At 44.2% G+C, this 24,346-nt stretch overlaps 1 protein-coding gene across 1 annotated transcript in view; it reads left to right on the top strand.

Annotated features, from left to right (window-relative positions):
* LOC133458594 (contactin-associated protein-like 4) overlaps positions 1-24,346 on the top strand; it is a 154,507-nt gene that overhangs the window by 81,466 nt on the left and 48,695 nt on the right. Inside the window, exons 10-11 of the mRNA XM_061738655.1 lie at positions 278-427; positions 5,338-5,509. Coding sequence (XP_061594639.1) covers positions 278-427; positions 5,338-5,509 — 322 coding nt within the window. The remainder of the gene's footprint in view (positions 1-277; positions 428-5,337; positions 5,510-24,346) is intronic.

The following is a 24,346-nucleotide window of genomic DNA, read 5'->3' as shown; positions in this document are numbered from 1 at the left end:
ATCCAAAATGCGTAGGACTGGGAGCCACGAGAAGCAAAAAATAAATAAATAAAAAATCCACTTAAAAGACCAGAAGCCTGTATTATTTTTTTCCTTTAGCAGATCCTGTATTGTGTCATTTTGAATGAGTTTTGGTAAAAGTTTTTTTTTTTTTTTTTTTTTAAACTCATTCTTATTCATCAAATCACTATCTTGCACCTAGAAAATTAAATCCTGGGCTACTGTACTTACCAAGTGTCGGTTTGATGTGATCTATGTTATGTGTTCATGCGTTCAGGTTCAGGTCTGAACGATGGTCAGTGGCATTCTGTGGAGCTGACATCCAAACAAGATCATCTGGGCATCACTGTAGACAAGGACGAAGGAGCCACAGCACACACCAGCATCCCACTTCCTCTGACCTCAGACAGCCAGCTCTTCTTTGGTGGTAAGACATTAGAATATTTCAAGACAAAAGACTTAAAGGCTATATACACGTGTGTACAATAAATTGTATACAATGTAGGTGCTGAAATACTTTTCTGTGAAATATGGGAAAATTTGCTGATATGAACAGTTAGAGCTGGTTAAAATTCATACAAATGCTTAAATAATAATTACCTTGTCTAACTTTTCTTCTTAGTGCTGCCCTGAGAGGAATGAACTCTGCCCATCTCTCCACTGTGTTCCCTCCTCTCCTATCCTTGTCCTTATGACTTCTACTCATCCACTATGGCATATATTTTTGTAAAAAATGGTCTACATCCTCTTTCCTTGTTTTAACTCTGTATACTTTTTTTTTTTTTTTGCTCTTCATTACTCGGTACACTAATTATTCACACAGTGAATTAATGATTTATTTATTTCTTTCTTCAAGTCACTTTTACATGTTCACACATGCAAGTAAAAATACATGGCTTGCTTTAGCTATACCATAAACAGCACATCAGGACTCTCAAGTTGAATTGTAATCACTACATGGTGACCTGTAAAAAAAATGCTAACATGAGCACTTTGTCATAAGTGTCATAAGGTGAGGTGTTGAGAAAATGTGAGGAGGCAGGAGTAACGAGTAAAGTTCTTTAAAGGAGCATGAGGCAGGATTGAGGCAGGATTTATGAAAAAAATTCATATACGTTTTAAGTTTTCTAGTAATAATGTCAGATGAAGCGTTCCAAACCAAAAAGAATGAGCCCTCTAGTGTATCTCTCCGTTGCCTTGAACAGGCTGTGTGCTGCAAAATGTGCTGCAATTCCGGGCCGGAATTTCCCGCGCTGTCCTGTGGATGTGACGTCACATGACGCTGCATGTACGTTCTCCCCGTTCTCCCGTGCTGGCTTCGCTGTTGGCTGCAGTACCCCCGACGGCCGTCGTGGCGAAGGGTGGCGCTAGAGAGTCTCATTTCTTAAAAGGAGCCTCATGCTCCTTTAACATGCTGTCTTAGCAGGAACCCAACAACTAACACCAAATCCTCCACTACAAGAAAAAAAATAAACAAAACATACAAACAAAGAAAATACACACACAAAGGAACACTGAAGCACAACATGAAAACGAAACAAGAAGATGACTAATGGGAAGATAAACAGACGAGCCAGTAGGGAAGTTAGGAAAGACAAAGGGCGCTCATTAGACACAGGTGTGGAGACTGAGGCGGAACTGGACCCAGGGGAGTCAAGCCAGAACTAAACATAACAAACCAAAAAATAAAGAAAGAAAACTAAACAAGAACTAACCAAGTCCAACAAACCAAAACCTGGCTGAAACTCATAACCATGACACATAAGTAGGAGAAATATGGATAATGCCTGAAGTTCTGTTGTGTGCATAATTATACTACAGCAGAATTGTATGGAGTTTGATATCACATTATCATTATGAATATAGTATCAGTTATTAGCTGTTAATATAGCCTCTGAAATGAAAATAATCTAAAATAATAATGATAATCATTATTGTGGCCGGGAAAATATATTGCTGTTTTTTGTGTCTGGAAACCAGTTAGATATATACTGAAAAACCGATTTGAGGACCATTTTACTTCTATCTTTTTGCTTTTTATTTGCTTTACTGTGGACTTTACCAGCCTACAAACCAGGGGTTTTAAGAACAGCGAAGGGCTGTTGCATTTGTAATAATCCAGCAGCGTATATTAGTTACTTATTGTCACCCAATCAAAATATTGTAAGTTATAATTTAATTTAAAAAAAAAAACTGAAAACCTTAACCAAACCCATAACCAAAATTTTGTGTTACTTTTTTCGGTTGGAAGATGAATGTCAGGAGATAAAAGAATCTTGGTAATCCACTTAGATTCCAGGATCATTTTCAGTTAATAGAGGGCTGAACTCACATAGAAAGAGTTGTAGCTGTATTTGCAATAGTTTAAATCTGCTTCTGTTTTAAGAAGCATTTTTTATCACAGTATTAGGTCTAGGCAATAGTGAAATTTTGGCACAGTCTCACAGTTTGGGAAAATTTCTTCAGTACTCTGGGTAAAGAGTGTGTTTAGAGTATTGTTGTTCTCTTTCAAATAATCTCTTCAAAGATCCTCAGTTTAATAAATGAAAAAAATTCCCCTTTGTTATTTTATGAGTTTTGGATGAGCCTGACACGTGTGGACACCTGTACTGTAAGGCCCAATGTAACTGTGAGCACTTTACGACAGTGAGTACTTCTGTTTTTATGCAGTAAATATTAATACTCATTCACACGTTTCGAGTTTGATTGACAGTTTAGCTTGATTCACGCTGTATCTACCGCTATACCATACTCTGGCATGCACTACCCCAAAAATGTTTCTATGCATCTGGTCAACATTGTGATTGGTTGATTTTGTATTTCCTAAAATGTTTCAGGCTACTACACTTCCACTATAATTAAACCGTGATGGATAAATGAATGAAATTTCACTAAATTACATTGTTGTATTTATCAGGTCCACCTCACATCAATACTACTACTTTCTGAGTTGCCATGTCGGACATACATGAAGGAAAGAAAGAAAAGGCTGCTCTTCAATGCAAGCGACTACGCTGCAAATAAAAAAAATAGAATAAAAAACGCCACCTAGTGTTAGGTTGTGTAATTACAGAGCAATGCAAACGTGACAGCTAACAAGTGTCATGTCAAATACAGTGTACTTAACAGTAATATTAATACATTAGATTCATATAGGGCTTTTCAAGGCACTCAGAGGCGCTGAGGAATACAGCAAAAGAGAGGGGAATAAAGGGGTCAAATCAGTACAAAAAAGTAAAACTATTACAGACAATGGAAAAGCCAGTTGTAATAGGTGGGTTTTGAGCAATGATTTGAAGGTCCGTGGTGAGTTAGCATTTCTGAATTGTGGTGGAAGGGATATCCAGAGGGTAAGGGCAGCAGGAGCTAAGGCTCAGCCCCCCCGAAGGGAACTGGTGATAGTTGTTAGAAGGTTGGAGTCAGCAGATTGGAGACATTGGTCAGGGGAATGGCAGCACAGAAAGTCGGCGAGATGGGGGGAGCAAGGTTTTTTTTTCAGGTTCTGTAGATGATGAGGAGGAGTTTGAAATGCATATGGTAGTAGACAGGGAGCCAGTAAAGGTGACAGAGGATGGAGGTAATGTGGTCTCTGGGGCGAGTGTGGGTGAGTAACTGGGCATCTGAATTCTGTATGTATTGCAGTTTTTGTATGCTGGTAGTGGGAAGTCCATAAAGAATGCTATTACAGTAATTGAATCTGGAGGTTATGAATGAGTATTTCTGCAGTGCATCAAGAAAGGGGGCTACAAAAACGGGTGAAGGCGATATTAGGGAGATGGAAAAATGATGTCCCGGTGATTTGAAGGATATTGTGGAGTTCACTTTAGCCCCGTTTCCACTGGTTTGGTCCGGGCCAGTACGGTTTGGAAGGACTAGAATGATTCAGTCAGTTCAGGTGAGATTCCTACTGCAAGTCAGACCGCCACAGGTCATGCAGGGTTTAGATTAAATACCTAGCGTGACTTCATTCTAGTGCAACGACAACAAACGTGACACTTCAAACAACAACAACGAAGGTCATTCCAGCAGGTTCTCTTTGCTCTGCTGGATTCATGGTTCTTTGTATGTACAATATGCCACACTGTATGAGAGAAGGTTGTGGTCGGCAAAGAGAAACATAGCCTAAAAGACACGAAAACTGCTGGCGTCGACTGAAAGACAACTTGGTGCTTGTTTCGTTCTTGCTTTTGTCATGGGCAGTGACATTTTTCTGTCCACCAATCAACCGAGTGTATCGTATGACGCCAGTAGCTCTGCCCTAACCACACTATACCATTTTCCTATGGACATACAACTGAGGCACTTTGGATGGAAATGTGGCCAGTTATCAAACTTGTCAGATCTAATTCTTTCGGGGGGTGACACCTACTTTCATTTCCGTGTCATGCTCTCATGCTGCCCAAACAAACCTTCACCTCTTAATAGGAAGAAGCCTGGAAGCCAGTCCTGCTTTTGATGAAACTTTGGGAACTTTGGGACTATGGGAAACTTTTTGAACACAGTGCTTTCCCTCAAGAAAGCAACTCAATAAACACTGAAATTAATGCAACATATAGAGTTCACATTTTGATATTGCCGAGGGCACATGTTCAGGTTTGTCTATAAGAAATTGCAAATGAGACTTGCAATGTTATCTAGATTTTTGTCAGGAGCAGAAGTTGTGCCACTGATTTCTGCTGTTTTTTCCTCCGAGTTCATGAATTACATACTTCATCAGTGACAAACAGCAGCTTCCCCATCACAAAGCAGTAATTATTCATATTTATTGATTATTCCTGGCACAGAACCATGATCAGTCAAAACCTGACTATAAATCAAAAGATGCATTTTCCTACATTTGAGACACATATGCTGTCAAAGTTTACTGACACTGTGGGTAATGTTTTGAACAGCAGCTTTCCTCAGCTTGACTTCTGAACTCCATCACAGCTGTCAGGATAGTTTAGTTTATTATTATCATCGTTTTTATCTCATATATTTAACACCTGTTAAGATATTTTACCTGAAACAGAGACAGAAACTGTCTCTATTTACAGTCATGATTACTGTATATTTGTACCTGATATCTCATATGAAGAAGAGTGATATCATGACGAAATGTGAACTGGAGCAAAAAGACATTCTACTGAATTGTGTCCAAAGACCGTAATGTTTTTCTTGCTTATTTTTCTGTGATACTCAAAACAAAAATACCATTTAAAAACCCACTCATGTGGATTAAAAAAAAATCAGGTATTTCCTTGTCATTGCTGGTTTATAATAGAAATGTTTTAATAATCATCAGCTCATCAACAAACACACTTTTGGCTGAGTATTGCCATGTGTTTCCATCCTCAGGTTGTCCTGCTCAGGGAAGCAGTCTGGAGTGTAGGAACCCCTTCCGAGGCTTTCAGGGCTGTTTGCGTCTGTTGACTCTGGACGGCCATGCGGTTGATCTGATCAAAGTGCAGCAAAGACTGCTGGGAAACTACAGCCACCTGCAGATTGATATGTGTGGCATTATTGACAGGTTAGTCTCCAAGAGTGCCATTTTATTTGTCTTGTCTATTGTTTTTGGCATTTGTATTAAAAAGTGGATGGTAGAAAGTTGACGTAATTATAGGAGACATAATATGACTTATTTTCAAATTCCTCAATTAGTAAAATGTCTCTTGCATACTGTACTGTGGTCAAAATATCGCTGAGATACCGTATGAAGGCACCCTTTCCACCCATGTCTTTGCATCTTTGTTCAAAACAGCTAGTGAGCAACTCATATTTTCAACCATCTTCTAAGAGCGTTGAACGTAGGTGAAATTGTGCCTTTCTTGAAATCAGTGTTACAGCTTTGCACTATCCACTTCCAGGTTACAGTAAATACGGCATGTCAGTGAAAAGGTAAAAAAAAAAATGTCAAAATTGACTGAAGCACAGAAAACCAAAATGAGCTTTGGGTGTTGCAATCCATATAACTCAAGCAACTTGTAATTCAGAATGTGATGTGGTAGCCAGACTTTAAATTGGTTGCTATTTTAAACCAATGTACTTTAAATCCAGTAGTCTGAACATGTTATGCTATTTGAAGCGCAGTTGCTTGATTGGTTGGTAAATTGATAGTGTGTCACCTCATTGTTCAGGAGATTATCGGAAAAACAAGACAAGTATTGTAGATCCTTACAAAGTTATCTTGAAAAGAATTATTAGCTGTGTGCTGCTGAACAGTTAGGAATTAGTGTCATAGGGGATTAGCAAAACCAACATGTCTTGCTGTATTATCAGCTAATATCAAGAAAAACTTACTTTGGGAATATTTTGTTGACGTTGTCTCTGACGAGCTTTTTGTGTGAAGAATATAAGCTACAATTGCTTTTCCAAGTATGAGATTTTTCTGAACTCACTGCCTTTCCCCCTGGCCTTTGTCCTCAGTTTGTCTGAGAGTGCAAGAATGAAGGATTTGAAACTTGATAGATGAAGCTGTCAGAATGCTGTAATTCTGACCTCTTTGCCTCTGTCAGCAACTTGACAGCTTAATAACAAGACATGTCAGAAAACATACTCACTTCCACAAATAAAAAGAAACACAGGTCACCAAAGGGCCCACTTTGGGTCCGAGTGTGCATCTGTTGGTGTGCAAGCAACTCACTTAATAACATGCCTGTTGTTTAGTATGATTATTCTGTAGAACCGTCTATGCTGTGTGATTGTGTACCAGTGAAATGTGGCAGCGAACCCAGGTGCTGGTGAAAAATATAGACTCAAAGGACAGAGGTACATACCTTTAAAGCCCATCTTCCTGATCCTGTTCAGTAGGCTATATTGCAGTCATTTGAAATTAAAAGCATCTCGGTCTTACATTTCAAAAATAGTGTGGTGTTCAGAGAAGCTGCTGTGCTGTGTTAGTTTAGTTAGAGCAGTAATAGAGATAAGGAAGATTTTATGCCTAAAAACCTTGTGATCTAAGGTACATAATAGCACACCATCATATAATATTCTTCTGAGTCATGGTGTGGCATGTTGGCACATTTAATTGATAACTAATAATTAGGAGTCAGTGTGAAGATTTACAGCTGATTAAAGTTTTTTTTTTTTTTTTTTAATATATTTTTATCCCGATTTTTTTCCTAATTTTATCACCCAGTGCTCCTACCTAAGTGACAGTCCTGGGCATTGCCATCCTCTACCAATCCCGGGAGGGCCCTGCACTGAGCTCAGGTCTCCTTCTTAACCTGAGGAGTGAGCAGGCCACTTCTTCAGCTGATTTTTTAAAGTTCTGCAATGCTTTATGGCAGATTTGCTGGTGACATCGTAGCGCAGCTCACTTTTTAACCAAGAATGACCAAGAAAGCCTGTTTTTCCTATCCCTGGCAGGTAAACGGCCACTGCATGTCAATCAAAGTGAGCTTGCTCCCAGCTTCTTCATCCAAACTCCACCAAAATATCAGCAGAGCTGCTGGCACACATTTACAGCGGAATATAACATTTAACATGTTGACATGTTGTGTTTAGCCGACGCTGGGTTCATAACAGTGGCTGGTTGCTCCACTGAGCGCAATAGAATGTCGTTTAAGGATGAGGAAGTGATAACAATTAGCCAATGGCTGAGCCGACTGTCAATCTGTCATGATCACAGTTCATGGTTTTTTTGCTGTGTTACTGACTCTCCTGTCATCTGGATCCTGCCACCCTCATCAGCCTCATTCCCTTCACCTGTGCTTCCCTGGCCCAGCTCCACACCTGGTTTCCCTCATCAGTTTCCCCTTCATAAACCGGCCCATTCCCTCATACCTGTTGCCAGATTGTCGTGTGCTTTTGCCTCGCTTTCCAGCCTTCCTGATTTTTGTCCTGTTCCTGCCTGCCTGCCTGTAACCCTGCATGATTCTTAGTTTATGGATTTTTGCCTGCCCGTTTTGGTTTTGTTTGCCTGATCTGCCTGACTACCCGGTTTGACCCCTGCCTGCCTTTTGACAAAGATTAAAGCCTCTTGGACTCTGATCCTGCCTGGTGTTGTGCTTTTGGGTTCTCTGTCCTGTCTGAGCCGTGACAGTACAATCTGGACAAGACTGAACCCAGCCAACATGGACCTACCACGTAAGGAAGAGGATTTGTGGGATTTTTTTTATGGGGACCAAGTGGCGTTCTACCACCGTACGGTGAAGGGGACAGAGACATGCCCCCAGTTCCAGCCTGTTGCTGTTCCCGAGGTGGCCCCGGACACACCCCAGTCTCTTCCCCCTTTCTGGGGAACACGCCTGGCTCTGGGTGGGCCCAGAGGCCTGCAGGCTCAGGGGAGACAACGACGGCGTCGGCCCCAGCCCCAGCTTGTTCCTGCTCCCCGAGAATCGGCTGATAACATGCGCTGGGCCAAGGAGGAGGAGTATTGGGACCCCTTTTGGGGAACACGCCTGGCTCTGGGTGGGCCCAGGAGCCTTCAGGGCAGGCAACGACGACGGCGTCAGCGCCAGCCCCAGCTTGCTCCGGCTCCTGTTCCAGCTGCTGCTCCGGCTCCTGTTCCAGCTCCAGCTCCTGCTCCGGCTCCTGTTCCAGCTCCAGCTCCTGCTCCGGCTCCTGTTCCGGCCCCCCGCATCCTGTCTGCTCCTGTTCCGGCCCCCCGCATCCTGTCTGCTCCTGTTCCGGCCCCCCGCATCCTGTCTGCTCCTGTTCCGGCCCCCCGCATCCTGTCTGCTCCGGTTCCGGCCCCCCGCATCCTGTCTGCCCCGGTTCCGGCCCCCCGCATCCTGTCTGCCCCGGTTCCGGCCCCCCGCATCCTGTCTGCCCCGGTTCCGGCCCCCCGCCTCCTGTCTGCCCCGGTTCCGGCTCCCCGCCTCCTGTCTGCCCCGGTTCCGGCTCCCCGCCTCCTGTCTGCCCCGGTTCCGGCTCCCCGCCTCCTGTCTGCCCCGGTTCCGGCTCCCCGCCTCCGGTCAGCCCCGACTCTTGTTCCTGAGGCGGTCCCGCAGCCCTCGGTTCCTGAGGCGGTCCGGCCGGTCTCTGTTCTGGAGGTGGTCTCTGTTCCCCTTCCTGAGGCGATCCTGGATGGATCTGCCGCAGTCCCAGACCGACCCCCTGACCAGCCTGCCGCAATCCCAGACCGACCCTCTGACCAGCCTGCCGCAGTCCCAGACCGACCCTCTGACCAGCCTGCCGCAGTCCCAGACCGACCCTCTGACCAGCCTGCCGCAATCCCAGACCGACCCCCTGACCAGCCTGCCGCAGTCCCAGACCGACCCCCTGACCAGCCTGCCGCAGTCCCAGACCGACCCCCTGACCAGCCTGCCGCAGTCCCAGACCGACCCCCTGACCAGCCTGCCGCAGTCCCAGACCGACCCCCTGACCAGCCTGCCGCAGTCCCAGACCGACCCCCTGACCAGTCTGCCGCAGTCCCAGACCGACCCCCTGACCAGTCTGCCGCAGTCCCAGACCGACCCCCTGACCAGTCTGCCAAGCCCCCAGACCGACCCTCTGACCAGTCTGCCGCAGTCCCAGACCGACCCCCTGACCAGTCTGCCGCAGTCCCGGACCGACCCCCTGACCAGTCTGCCAAGCCCCCAGACCGACCCTCTGACCAGCCTGCCGCAGTGCCAGACCGACCCTCTGACCAGCCTGCCGCAGCCCCAGACCTACCCCCTGACCAGCCTGCCGCAGTCCCAGACCTACCCCCTGACCAGCCTGCCCCAGTCCCAGACCGACCCCCTGACCAGCCTGCCGCAGTCCCAAACCGACCCCCTGACCAGTCTACCAAGCCCCCAGACCGACCCCCTGACCAGCCTGCCGCAGTCCCAGACCGACCCCCTGACCAGCCTGCCGCAGTCCCAAACCGACCCCCTGACCAGTCTGCCAAGCCCCCAGACCGACCCCCTGACCAGCCTGCCAAGCCCCCAGACCGACCCCCTGACCAGCCTGCCAAGCCCCCAGACCGACCCCCGGACCTGCCTGCCGCAGTCCCAGACCGACCCCCTGACCAGCCTGCCGCAGTCCCAAACCGACCCCCTGACCAGTCTGCCAAGCCCCCAGACCTACCCCCTGACCAGTCTGCCGCAATCCCAGACCGACCCCCTGACCAGCCTGCCAAGCCCCCAGACCGACCCCCTGACCAGCCTGCCGCAGTCCCAGACCGACCCCCTGACCAGCCTGCCGCAATCCCAGACCGACCCCCTGACCCGCCTGCCAAGCCCCCAGACCGACCCCCTGACCCGCCTGCCAAGCCCCCAGACCGACCCCCTGACCCGCCTGCCAAGCCCCCAGACCGACGCCCGGACCAGCCTGCCAAGCCCCCAGACCGACCCCCGGACCAGCCTGCCAAGCCCCCAGACCGACCCCCTGACCAGCCTGCCAAGCCCCCAGACCGACCCCCGGACCCGCCTGCCAAGCCCCCAGACCGACCCCCGGACCCGCCTGCCAAGCCCCCAGACCCACCCCCGGACCAGCCTGCCAAGCCCCCAGACCCACCCCCGGGACTGCCTGCCAAGCCCCCAGACCGAACCCCGGATCCGCCTGCCAAGTCCCCAGACCGACCCCCGGAAGACCTGCCTCGCTGGTCTGCCCGGCACCGAGGACGGCCCCCGGAGCTTTGGCCATGTGTTGGCCGGGGCCCTCCTCCGGACTCCCTCCGCCCACCCTGGGTGGGGGGGTTTTGGGACATCTGGAATCTGTCCCTTGAGGGGGGGGTTCTGTCATGATCACAGTTCATGGTTTTTTTGCTGTGTTACTGACTCTCCTGTCATCTGGATCCTGCCACCCTCATCAGCCTCATTCCCTTCACCTGTGCTTCCCTGGCCCAGCTCCACACCTGGTTTCCCTCATCAGTTTCCCCTTCATAAACCGGCCCATTCCCTCATACCTGTTGCCAGATTGTCGTGTGCTTTTGCCTCGCTTTCCAGCCTTCCTGATTTTTGTCCTGTTCCTGCCTGCCTGCCTGTAACCCTGCATGATTCTTAGTTTATGGATTTTTGCCTGCCCGTTTTGGTTTTGTTTGCCTGATCTGCCTGACTACCCGGTTTGACCCCTGCCTGCCTTTTGACAAAGATTAAAGCCTCTTGGACTCTGATCCTGCCTGGTGTTGTGCTTTTGGGTTCTCTGTCCTGTCTGAGCCGTGACTTCAATCAATCATATTAGAACTTCATATAAAATTCTTATAAACCAAAAGTTTGAGAACCCCTGGTTTAGCTTTTTTTTTTAAGTGATCCAAAAAAAAGACTGTTAATGTTTGCAATTATTTATTTATTTATTTTCCTTTCTTCTCATGGTTATGGTGGGTATGGTGTGTATTGAAAAAAGAGGTTAATAGCATTACAAAGACCTTTTGACGAAGAACATTCATGTGCAATTTGAAGCAAGACTGATTCTTTCAAGCATGTTTAAAGACATGTTAATTCTAGAATATACCAAAATCTCACTTAAAACAATGTATTTTATGTTAAATGTTGTTCACAGCTTATTGCTGTGAGGTAGCAACGCCATCCACTACGCCACCGTGCCGCACCTTAACAATGACGTCATAATAGCATTATTTAATCTCCAACTTCATTCTTCAATTTATTGAAACTGTTTTCCAGGGACACTGCTGAAGAGGCAGCTCATACATTAGTAACAGGAAATTACAATTGATTTCTGACTGGGTACTTTTTATTTCTTTTCAGTCACAAACACAAAGTTGTCCCTAAATGTTTATTTTAAGTGAAATGCTTTGGAGTTTTGTGAAATGTCATTGTGCTTTATTATATTCTGTGACATGAATAGATTCAGCAAAAAATATTTACTGGTGACCTGTTATGGAACCACTGAGAATATAACTTATATAATAGTCATCTTAATTAAACAGAGTTTCACAAATAATTGTTTATTCTGTTCTCTGTGAAATTGCAGGGATACAGGTAGCAAAGGGAGAACAGCCTTTGCTTTGTCTGTCTGCTGTTCTTTGGAGTCCTTTCCATCATTTTGGAAATCAAACAGTCTTAATATTGAGTCATTGATTAATTCCCTTCTTTTCCCTCTTTGTTCCACCACCACCTTGCCCCATTTATACATTTAAGTTTCCAAATCCTCACATTGCATCCTCTCCGATGGCTTTACCATAGGAAGATTTTATATCATTGGTCTTACACCTCTATCTTTCTGAGACCCAATGATTACTTTGAAATTTAGCTTCACATATGTACCCTGGTAACATGCATCATACCTTAGCTTAAAACGTCCCTTGCACCATTTCACAGTAAAGTATTCTAGTAAAGTGCAGCCTTATTTCCTGCTTTTATAACTAATATTTGTACTCAGTGTCTCCAAATAAAGAGATAAAACACTCAAGAATGAGCAAGTTGCTTACACTATCCTTGTAAGTCTCATGTTAGTTCACGTTAACCAAACAGAACACATATCAAATAACAGCAATAATGAACCAGTCTTTTGACCTGCGTTTCCTTCACTCAAAGCTCTGCTGGACTAGCTGCAATAACCAGTGATGTTTTGGAGCAGCTTTCATAAATGCCTCTTATTATTTACAACGGTCAATTAACATAACAATTTAACAATTACACTATTTAAATGCCGGTCTCCGATTATCAGCTATGTGCTGTGCTCATAATGTCACTGTCATGTCATTGAAGTATTTGTTTTATCCTGTTTCATGCACACGTTATGTTTCCTCCATTGTCCAATATTTTAATATTCAAATTGCCAAAGGGCCGATGCTATTACCATGGGGAAACCCATACTCATTTATCCAACACAATCCTCTCAAAAGTCATCATACTTATCATGCATATCTTGAAAAAAAAAAAAACAATCCATCCAAAAGTATCACTGGGTTCTTACAACCTGTCACCCCCCCCCAGACGCCTAGATTGCCCTCCCAGGGTTGTAGCACAAGGCAGGTGGCAAGACAAATCATAAAAAAGTTTTTTAAAAAACTGTGGATAGTCTGTGTGTCATTATGCCTGGACCCATAGGTAAATCCAGCAAAACATAATAACACAGCTTTGTTGTTCACACAAGCACTAAAACACAATTACCCCAGGAAAAACACAGCAGAAAAAAGTTCATCAAACCACAAAAAACACAATACAATTCACTCAGCCAGCCATCGACCTGTGCATAGCCAGCATTCGAAGCAGAATATAACAAAACAGTCTCTCAAGTTACGCAGGCAGTCTCCCAGGGCTGTCCATTCTGCTACGGGACAAATACACAGACAATGTGCTTTGATGGTTGGCAAATTGTTATGGAAAAAAATAACCCATGGTACCTCTGTATATATTTTTAACCACCAGGTGACTATAATATCTCAGTAATACTGAATAATAACACTCAAGGAATAAAGAGTTGGCGACAGCGAGACTGATTACCACTGAATGCAAGGGGTCAAACATATCTCAGGAGACTGATGAAGAAATGACATTGAAGAATCAATAGTACAATAGTTTTAATAGAGCAGAGCAAAATGCCTTAGAACAGGGGTCTTCAACCTTTTTTAGCCCAGGGACCCCTTGGATGAGGAAAAACAGAGCAGGGAGCCCCGCTTGTAATTAGGGCCCGAGCACTGACAGTGCAAAGGGTTTTTTTTTCCGACAAAATGAAGGCCTTTTTGCCCCCCTAAACGTGCCCCAAAAGTCACCAAATTTTGCACGCAAGCCAGGCCTGGCGAAAAATTTGATATTTAATGGTTTGCATTAATGGGCGTGGCCTAATGGCTCCACAAGCGCCCCTAGAAAACTTTGTGCCTCAAGCCCCACAATACGGTTTGACGTACATGCACGAAAATCGCTAGACACCTGTCAACTTAGAGAAAAGTCTCTTGGCGCCATGGCCGAAACCGAGCAGGAAGTCGGCCATTTTGAATTAATCATGTAATTTTGGTGAAATTTATGCCATTTATGCCATATGCCGTAACGTGCACCCAGGTGTGTTATACATCAAAATGTGCGTCTCGATCCTGCGACGATGGGCATTACTTTTCTCAGTCAAAAGCATTACCGTGGCAAAACGATGCAACTAGCGGTCACGTGACCGGCCGGACAAGATGGCAGCTTAGGCTCTTCGCGCTTGCCCTAACCTCCCCGTTTTTACCTAGTTTATCCCTTTAAGTCTATTTTTACCCGGATATTTGTGACGTTTTTAATTGCTTGTGACAAAATGACGGAGGCTGGGAAGAAGAACAGTACAGGTGGAGGCTCTACGAAGTCGAACAAAGGAGCTTGTGTTTCCGAACAGGAAGCTATGGCAGACATGCTAATGGAGAGACAACGTGAATATCTAGAGCCGCGGTTCGTACAACTCAACGAGACGGCTAAATCCACAGAGGACAAGCTGGACACGATTCAATCTGAGCTGACCTCACTATCGGCCAGTATTGGTGTGGTGAAAGCGGATATTTTGACTCTGAAAAGCACCGTCAATGATAACTCGAGGACGGTTGCAAACCACGAGGCGGCGCTGGGCGCACTGGAACTCAAGATGGCGGACATGGAGGACAGGAATAGACGCTGCAACATACGCATCATCGGCTTGAAAGAGGGTGTCGAGGGATCGAACGGCGTGCAATACCTGAACCGCACACTCCCGAAGTGGTTCCCGTCTCTTCAGCCTGGGCAACCGGAGATCATGCGGGCCCACCGCATATACAATGGACGTCCTGCAGGAGACCGGCCCCGCACTCTCATCTTCAACGTACTCCGCTACACGACACGGCAGGATATTCTCCGGGCGGCGAGGAAAGACCCGGTCACCATTGACGGCAGGAGAGTGAGATTTGCCGCCGATTATAGTAATTACACAGTCAAGCGGCGTCAGGCTTTCACCCAGGCGATGGACACCGCGCGCGAGAGAGGGGTTGAATTTTTCCTCCTCTATCCAGCGACCCTCAAAGTCAAGGATGGTTCGGATTATCGTGTCTTCAACAACCCCAGAGAAGCGGAGGATTTCCTCAACTCTCAGCCGAGAACGACGCAGGAGAGGTCCCCTCGGGCTCTGGCTGGCGGGGCTGTGAGCCGACACACGCGGGCCGGCGCCGCGCAGGCGGCGGCGGCGGATCTATAGCGTCCCCGTCACATCGCCTGGATGGATGTGGGACTCATCAGCTGATAATATTCCTGAACGATGTATGCCGCAACGGATCACGGTGAATGGACATCTCTTTTTCTTTCACGCTTCATATTCCATTTAACTTTATGCACTTGCTCTAGTGGTGGAACAAGGTAATTCGCATATAAGACTTTATTTCTGCATTTTGAACATTCTTAAAGTGACTGTTTAGTTTAAAGACTGGATTTCTCCAGATGCGGGTTTAATCCCTCTTATATATTTTTTTTTTTTTTTCTACTGCTCTTATTGACAGTCTGAGTTGCTCTAATATTTTAATTTATTTTATTTATTTTTAATTGATTGATTTATTTATTTTTTCTTTCTAAAGTGTCAGTCACTGCTGTCATAGTTATAAGTTGGCGTCGTATATGCTCAGCATTTTGAACTTTCTTGAAGGGACTGTTTAGCTTCAAGGCTGGACATTTTTTTTTTTTTTTTTTTTTTTTTTTTTTTAATTGATTGATTTATTTATTTATTTATTTTTTTAATTGATTTATTAATTTTTTCTTTCTAAAATGTCACTCACTGCTAGTTATAAGTTGGCGACGTATATGCTCAGCATTTTGAACTTTCTTGAAGGGACTGTTTAGCTTCAAGGCTGGACATTTTTTATTTATTTTTATTTTATTTTTTTTTAAATTGATTTATTTATTTATTTATTATTTTTTTTTTATTTTTTTTTTTTATTAATTTTTTTTATTTTTTCTTTCTAAAATGTCAGTCACTGCTGTCATAGTTATAAGTTGGCGACGTATATGCTCAACATTTTGAACATTCTTAAAGTGACTGTTTAGTATAAAGATTGGATTTCTCCAGATGCGGGTTTAATCCCTTTTATAAGGCGAAAATCCCCCTTTTTTTATTTCTACTGCTCTTATTAACAGTCTGAGTTGTTCTAATATTTTAATTTATTTTATTTATTTATTTATTTTTAATTGATTTATTTATTTATTTTTTCTTTCTAAAGTGTCAGTCACTGCTGTCATAGTTATAAGTTGGCGTCGTATATGCTCAGCATTTTGAACTTTCTTGAAGGGACTGTTTAGCTTCAAGGCTGGACATTTTATTTATTTATTTATTTTTTTTTTTTAATTGATTTATTAATTTTTTCTTTCTAAAATGTCACTCACTGCTGTCATAGTTATAAGTTGGCGACGTATATGCTCAACATTTTGAACTTCTTAAAGTGACTGTTTAGCTTCAAGACTGGATAGATTTTTTTTTTCTTTTTTTTTATTTATTTATTTATTTTTTTTTCTCTTTCTCTCTCTTCTAATAATATCAGTCACTGCTGTCATGGTTATGTGCAATGTCAACAACTTTGATCTTCATGAGTGTTATAAGTTACCGTTGTCACCACAGAATTCCTGCTGGATTTGATTTATCTTTAGTTTTATGGTATATTGCAGCCTTAGCAGAGGGGCATTTCTGTTTTTACACGCTCAAGAGATTTTCTCACATCAGGGGGTAGATCTCAGTTTTGCCCTTGGTGTAGCCAACACTTTAATGGTAAGGCAGCTACCTCAGTCTTATAGTTTTAATTATGGCTATTGTGTTGTATCTCATGCATCATAAATAGGTCGGTACATTTTTACACGCAGCTCCTTGTGCACGGTTCATGCATGTAGTTCTAAGTATTGAAGGGATGACTTCTTTGACATGTTTTTCGTTATTGATACAGTCTGGGAGGGGAGGGGCTGGCTGCTGCTGCCCTACTGCTGCCCTATTTCCGACTATGGTCACGGAATCAAGTATTAGGGAAGGTTTGTTAGTTAGGGCATATTTCTGGCCCTTTCGGGGGGTGGGTTGGGTGGGGGGTGGGTTTAAACGTTTATTTTATTTTTTCACTATTTGTTTTGATGTGGAGCGGCTCACATCGTGGATTTTGTGTTCACATTCTGTTTGTGTGGTGGGAGAGAGGCTTGACTGTTTTAAGTTATACTCACATCTGCTTGGGTTCATCATTTCAGAGGGTCGCAGGGGCTGTTTTCATGTCTCTGTCCGCATCCGCTATAGAGGCTTCATTCTAAATTATGCCTGAACTTAATATTTTGAGCTGGAACGCGGGCGGCCTGAATAGCCCTCACAAGAGGATTAGCACCTTGAGTTTATTTCGCAGAAGGAGAATAGATGTTGCATTGGTACAGGAGACGCATCTCTTGGCTGCTGATGTCAGACGCCTGGCAGATAAACATTATCATGTGATAGCTTCCTCCTCGTCTGGTACGAAGACCAAGGGTGTGGCAGTTGTTGCCAGACGTAACTTTAAAGTTAAAATCCATGACACATGCTCTGACAAGGAGGGCAGGCTGGCAATTGTGAAGACAGAAATTAGCAGCAGGAAAGTTGCCTTCATATCGGTGTATGCGCCAAACTGTTTTGATAGGGTCTTTTACGAAAACTTGACAAATAGTATGCTGGAACTGAATGATTATTCGTTAGTGGTGGGGGGAGACTTTAACGCTGTTTGGAGTGCAGCCAATGACAGGTCAAGTAAATCCGAGACAAGGGATCAGAAACTAGCGTCCACAGCTTTACAGACGTGGGCTAGCAGCTTGGGGCTCACAGATCTGTGGCGTTCGACTAATCCATCAATCAAAGACTACTCCTTTTTCTCTGCTCGACACAAATCTTGCTCAAGAATTGACTACATATTTGCGTCCCCTAAACTCTTCTCTAATATTCACAGTGTTTCTCTGCTTCCCATGGCCCTCTCCGATCATAAAGGTGTGCTTTGTTCATCGGTGCTCATTAACGCTTCCCCTCGTGCACCAAAATGGCGCCTTAACACGACCCTGTTAAGACAAGAAGAGTTTGGGGCACAATTTACAGAAAAACTTAAGGAATTCTTGGAGTTCAATGTTGGTTCAGTCGACGATCCTAGAATACTTTGGGACTCAATTAAAGGTTTTATCAGGGGTAATGCCACATGGTTTTCCTCCAACCAGCGCAAGATGCAAATTTCTAAATTACATGAATTGGAAAACAAACTTGCAAAACTAGAATCCGCATTGTCTGCTAATTACTCAGAACAGATAGTCTTGCAGCGTGAGGTGATCAAAAAAGAAATCAATGCCATCCTCAGACGCCGATCAGAATTCTTAATCCACAGGACTAGGCAGCGTTATTATTTTCATGGGTCAAGGCCCAGCCACCTTTTGGCGATGAAGATTAGGTCAAATGAGCAGTTTTCAGATATCTCCTCTATCAAATTACAGTCAGGAGCTATTACCACCGACCCAATGCAGATTAATGACTCTTTTCGCAGTTTTTACTCTGACCTGTATGAATCAGACATACTTTTCGACAAAGATAAATGTGACGATTATTTGGCCCAATTAAAGTTACCTCGTCTTGCGGTGGAGGCGGCAAATGAGTTGGCAAAACCCTTTTCTCTTGAAGAACTTAAGAGGGCTGTGCTCAGTATGCAAAGGGGCAAATCACCGGGTCTCGATGGCATTCCGCCAGAATTTTACGCGGCCTTCTGGGACCTTCTTGGCCCGCTGCTTCTCAGTATGATCCATTTTTCGATGGAGAAGGGCTCTTTTTCTAGGGATGTGAATACAGCTGTAATCACCTTACTACTGAAAAAGGATAAAAACCCGACGGAATGTGGTAATTACAGGCCCCTTAGTCTGTTGAACGCCGACGTAAAAATTTATGCCAAGGCTCTCTCTCGACGTCTGCAACCGCATATCTCGTCACTGGTTCACTGTGACCAGACAGGCTTTATGAAATCGCGTCTAGCCTCTGACAATGTCCGCCGACTGTTGCACGTAATCGACGCCGCAACAGACATCAAACATCCGGCAGCTGTTTTATCCCTTGACGCGATGAAGGCGTTCGATCGCCTTGAGTGGTCCTTTTTGTGGTCGGTGTTGGGGGTGATGGGTTTTGGAGACGATTTTGTGAAAATGGTACAGCTATTATACTCAAACCCCTCTGCAATGGTTCTTACAGGTAACATTTGCTCCACTCTGTTCCCAGTAACTAGATCATCTCGTCAGGGCTGTCCTTTGAGCCCGACGCTGTTTGCTCTGTCTCTTGAACCCCTAGCGCAGATGATCCGATTATCACTGGTTATTAAGCCCATAACTGTTCATAACACACTCCACCACCTGGCGCTTTACGCTGACGATATTTTAATCTTTCTTGGCGACCCGTTACAGTCTGCCCCCCACCTCTTATCAATGTTGGATGAATTTGGCTCGCTATCAGGGTTCAAAATTAATTGGTCAAAGTCGGCTCTGCTGCCATTGAACAAAGTGACTAGGGACTCTGTTTTACCTCCTAATATTCCCTCGGTTCCACATTTCAAATATTTGGGCATTGAGATATTTCCCTCTTTACACCTTATTGTGAAGCACAATTATACTGAGGTACTGAATAAGGTCTTGAGTGATTTGGAGAGATGGTCCAGCCTGCCCAACTCCCTTCAGGCTCGCATTTCTATTGTCAAAATGAATGTATTGCCCAGAATAAACTTTGTTAGCTCTATGGTCCCCCTCCCTCCCCCTACTGGATACTGGGGTAAACTGCAGGCGGCTGTTTCAAGATTTATCTGGAATGGCAAGAGACCCCGCCTCAGATCTGCCACTGTCCAGCGCAAGAGATTAGATGGAGGTTTAGCAGTTCCCAACTTCAAATTTTATCATTGGTCTTTCTCTCTCAGACCCCTGGTCACATGGTTTGACTCTCAGACGTCGGTTTCCTGGCGCACGATGGAAGAAAGAATGGTGCACCCTTGGTCTTTGGCAGATGTTTTATTTGCGAATATCTCTGTGAGGCAGTGTCAGCTGCGCTGCGGCCCCATTGTGTCCCATCTGATTCGGGTTTGGCGCTCTGTAGAAAGGATTTGTAATATATCTTGTAGATGGCACCTACAATCACCAATTTTCAATAATAAGGACTTGCTGATCGGGGGGAGACCTATCACCTATTCTCAGTGGGAAAGGGGAGGTGTACAGTTTTTGGGTGATATATTCAGCTTAGATGGTTTACGCTCTTTTCAGGACATTAAGAATAACTTCAATTTACCAGGCACTTCCTTTTTTTTTTATTTGCAGCTGAGAGCTTCTCTTAAAGCACACGGTGTACCTTGGCAGCACCCGCTACCTACACATCCACTTCACGAGTTGATCATTACTAATAGACCCTCGAGGGGAATGGTATCCACTTTGTATTTGTACATGCTCGAGGCCTCCTACAAAACGCTTCCAGTAGACAGGTTGTGGAGGGGTGATGTCCCCGGACTGGTTCAGGATTTTGACTGGGACGAGGTGTGGGCCAATATCAAACTTGCCTCTCGAAATCCTGACCATCAACAGATCCATCATAATTTTGTGCATAGGACCTACCTGACCCCTCGTAGGCTACATTTTATGAAAGTTATCAGTGATCCCTCATGCACCCTGTGTACATTAAAAACTCCTGGCACTTTTCTCCACATGGTGTGGGAGTGCCCCCCCGTCGCTCGGTTTTGGCAGGGCGTGGCCGCTGAGCTGACGACACTCATATCAGAGACATTACCTGTGACCATACCAGTGTTATTACTGAATGATCTTTACGCACTTCCAGTCCCTGAACGTCAGAAACGGGTCATATTAGCAGGTCTAACAGCTGCTAAGAAAATGATAGCAGTACGTTGGAAGCCCCCTCATACTTTGTCCATCAAACAATGGATCTTGACTTTTCTTGATGTTACTTACATGGAGTTATCGACAGCCCGTATAAATGGGGCCAAAGAGGCGAATGTGAATATGTGGCTCACCACAGCTGAAGCACTGAAGCGCTTGCTTTGATCCTCGTGTCTTTTTTTTTTGTTGTGTATTTGACTTAACTTGCTTAGCACCGTGAGGTTCTATATTCACTGTTTCACAAATCCGCGACTCTCTCTTTTTTTTTTTTTTTTTTGTTGCTTGCTTTAGCCGCCCTGTCTCGATTTTATTTTGACTTCATATACAGACGTCAGATAATTGTCCTGGTCTGTAATAGTTTATTTCATTTTGTGTGTGTCCGGGTGGGTAGGGTGGGGGTGGGGGGATTGATGTAACATATTCAGTGCCTGTACATCATTGATTGTTGGTTTTCTGTTTGAGTGAAAATAAAATAAAAATTTGATCAAAAAAAAAAAAAAAGCATTACCGTGGCGACGAAAGACGCCAAAAAGCGCGCCCCCCCCCCTTCATCTGATTGGTCCATATTTGATAGTTCCTATTTTCTGCCATAACTTTTGAATGGTTTGATATAAAGAGTCGTGGGTGGTGTCATCAGACACGGTTTTGACTCCTTCACCTTAATTGGTGCAAATTAGCCCCGCCCCTTCTTCTCATTGGTCGATATGTGATAGTTCCTATTTTCTACCATAACTTTTGAATGGTTTGACATAAAGAGCCGTGGGTGGTGTCATCGGACTTAGTTTTGAGTCCTTGACTTTTATTGGTGAAAATTGCACGTGCGAGGGCCCGTTCATCGCTGCTTGCAGCTTTAATTCTTATTTTTTCCCTTTTTTTTAAATGTGTCACAATTTAAGCCTGGCTTATAATAACTTTTGAATGTGTTTTATTCTGCTTAGCCTACATGTGTTTATGGTTGATAAAACTTTCATGTATATCATTATTAGTAGTACTTTTAGTTGGTAATCAGGCAATATTTTCCATTATTGTTATTTTCCAACAATGAAACGTTTAACTTCAGGATGCCAGGTATGCCTACCTTAGTGAGATGACTGGCCCTGGTGGGTGGTACACAGTTGTCTATTCTGGGGGAGATGGAGGTTGTCAGGCAGAGCATCCTCAGGCTGTATTTGCTCTTCAGGTAGGTGAGGGAAGAGAATCCACTTTCACAAAGGTAGGTAGTTGCGAAGGGCAAGAGGCTGAGCATGGCCTTTGCTGATAGCTGGGGGCAGTAATTTCATTTTATACTCTGGAAGGAAAAATATGATGACAAGCCAACCTTTTTATAGAAAGGAATAAAATTAATAAGGTATCTTCAGCTCGATTTTTGGGTGTAATTGTCGACAAAAAATGTTGGAAAGATCATATCGACTCTATATATGTATTACCGTCTTGTTTATCCATATCTCTTGTATTGTAATGTTGTCTGGGCCAGCACCTGTTTCACATATCTCCACAAACTTTATTTACTTCAAAAAAAGACTTGTTAGAACAGTCACAAGGTCAGATTCCCAGGCCCCATCTTTTCCCCTTTTTTCTAAACTCAAGATTATAAATATTTTTGATATCAATAAAATGCAAATCTCTATTTTTATTTACAAAATCCTGTATTTAAGCCAATCACTACCACTCCACTTCCAACAACACTTTTGTATAAAATCCAATATTCACAGTTATCCAACTAGATCAGCATCTCATCTCCATCCACCCCGATGTCGCACCATTAGAGGGCAATATAATATTAAATACAGAGGGGTCGCCCTGTGGAATAACTTCTCAAATCTTAGATGTAAACAACTGCTGACCCAGTACCACTCAACGTCTGCGTGTAGCTTGTGTGTTTGTACATACATACAAGTACACTGTATATACTATATATCTAGATGCTCTTTGTTTGGGTTTATGCTACAGTCTGCTCCTTTTATCATATTTTTTAAGATGTGTATTTTAACTATTATTTAATTATCTTGTTTTTTTTTCCTAAAGTATTTTTTGTTTTACTGTCTAAAGTGTATTATAGAGGGAAGGTCACTCGATAAGCCCTGAGAGGGCATATTTTCTTCTATGATGTTTTTTTTATTTCTTTTTAATTTTCTCTAAACTCACTTCATTGTATTTTTTTCTTTTCTTCTTTCAAAAATGTGCAAATAAATTAAAAAAAAAAAAAATCTGTATGGTTGGCAATGGATCCAGAACTGGGGGAGGGGCTTGGACTCATACACATTCTTGTGTACACCGTCTGTAGATAAGTCAATCAGCTGATCTTCCTCGACGGGTGTCAGGTTTGAGCCGTCACATGCATTCTCTTTGAATGGAAACTGTATCCACGTCTTGTCCTTTCTCCAGGACTCAGCCTCAGAAAAGTACTTTTCAAATTGGCTTTCCAGTGCTTCCAAGTGATCAATAATTGCACAATTCACGTCAGGCGATAGCACAAAAAATGTTGTTGGAAAGCGAGCTCTTCCACTGATGGAAACATGGAGATGTTGTCTCCCCTGACGCGCTCTCTCCATCTTTTGTTTTCTTCAGAAAGCCTTCCATTTTGTCATAGAGTTGGATGGCGTGTGTGTTGCGTCCCTGCGTAGAACTGTTCAGGCGGTTCAACTCTGAGAAAATGTCCGCTAGATAGACTAGTTTAGTCACCCACACATTATCATCGAAAGGCGCAGCCAGCTCCGTGCGCTTTTGGCTCACTAGAAAGTCGTGGATAGCTGTGCGTAATTCAAAGACGCGTGCCAATACTGATCCACGGGAAAGCCACCTGACTTCAGAATGGTAAAGGAGCGTGTTGTGTTCCTCTCCTGTAGCGGCACACAGAGACGCAAAGAGGCGAGTTAAGGCACTCTTCTTAAAGGGGACCTATTATAGCATCTAATACGTATTTTAAACAGGCCTTGAATGTCTTAAAAACAAGCTTTTGATTGTTTTTCCTAAATAAATTAGAAATTCATTCTCTGAGCCATGTCTTTATCTTCCCAGAGGGAGGCTATGATAATGAGGCACTGTGCTTATTGGCTGCCTGATTGACGCGTAGAAAATGGCGGAAGCTCCAGCCGGCGGAGTTGTTGTTGTTCCGGCCAGAGTTAGTTGTGGGCATGATTTCACGCATCGGAGGCCAACTTATGTAAATCTCGCCCTTCGTTACGTAACGACGGGCGCAGAATCTGAATGGCTTGTAGAAGCCACATCAGACTGGATGGCTCATCCGGGCGGCTGTACAGACACGGAGGAATTTGGTTGCTTTCCTCCTTCCCTGAGTTGGCAGGCTGAGGGGAGACCACTTTATATATGTTAAAGCAAGAAAAAACGTGTTTTTCATAATAGGTCCCCTTTAATACCATTGACAGCTTTTACAACAGCGTCCATAATGTTGGCAAAGTCAGCACTTATTTATTTGGTGGCGAGGGATTCTCTGTGTAGCATGCAATGAGTCCATATAACTTTGGTGGCGACTTTTTTGACAAGCATCATTAGACCACTTTTCTGACCAGTCATGGCGCGCGTGCCGTCTGTACACACCGCGACACATTTTTCCCAGCTTATTTCGTTCTTGTGAAAAAAGTCATCAATCACTTTGAAGAACTCCTCGCACATTTCCTTTTTGTCCACAAAGCGCAGAAAAG

The sequence above is a fragment of the Cololabis saira genome, chromosome 13 (genome assembly GCF_033807715.1).
Source record: "Cololabis saira isolate AMF1-May2022 chromosome 13, fColSai1.1, whole genome shotgun sequence".
NCBI classification, from domain to species: Eukaryota; Metazoa; Chordata; class Actinopteri; order Beloniformes; family Belonidae; genus Cololabis; species Cololabis saira.
The sequence above is the reverse complement of the archived record's forward strand: the minus strand, read 5'-3'. Positions and strand labels throughout refer to the sequence as shown.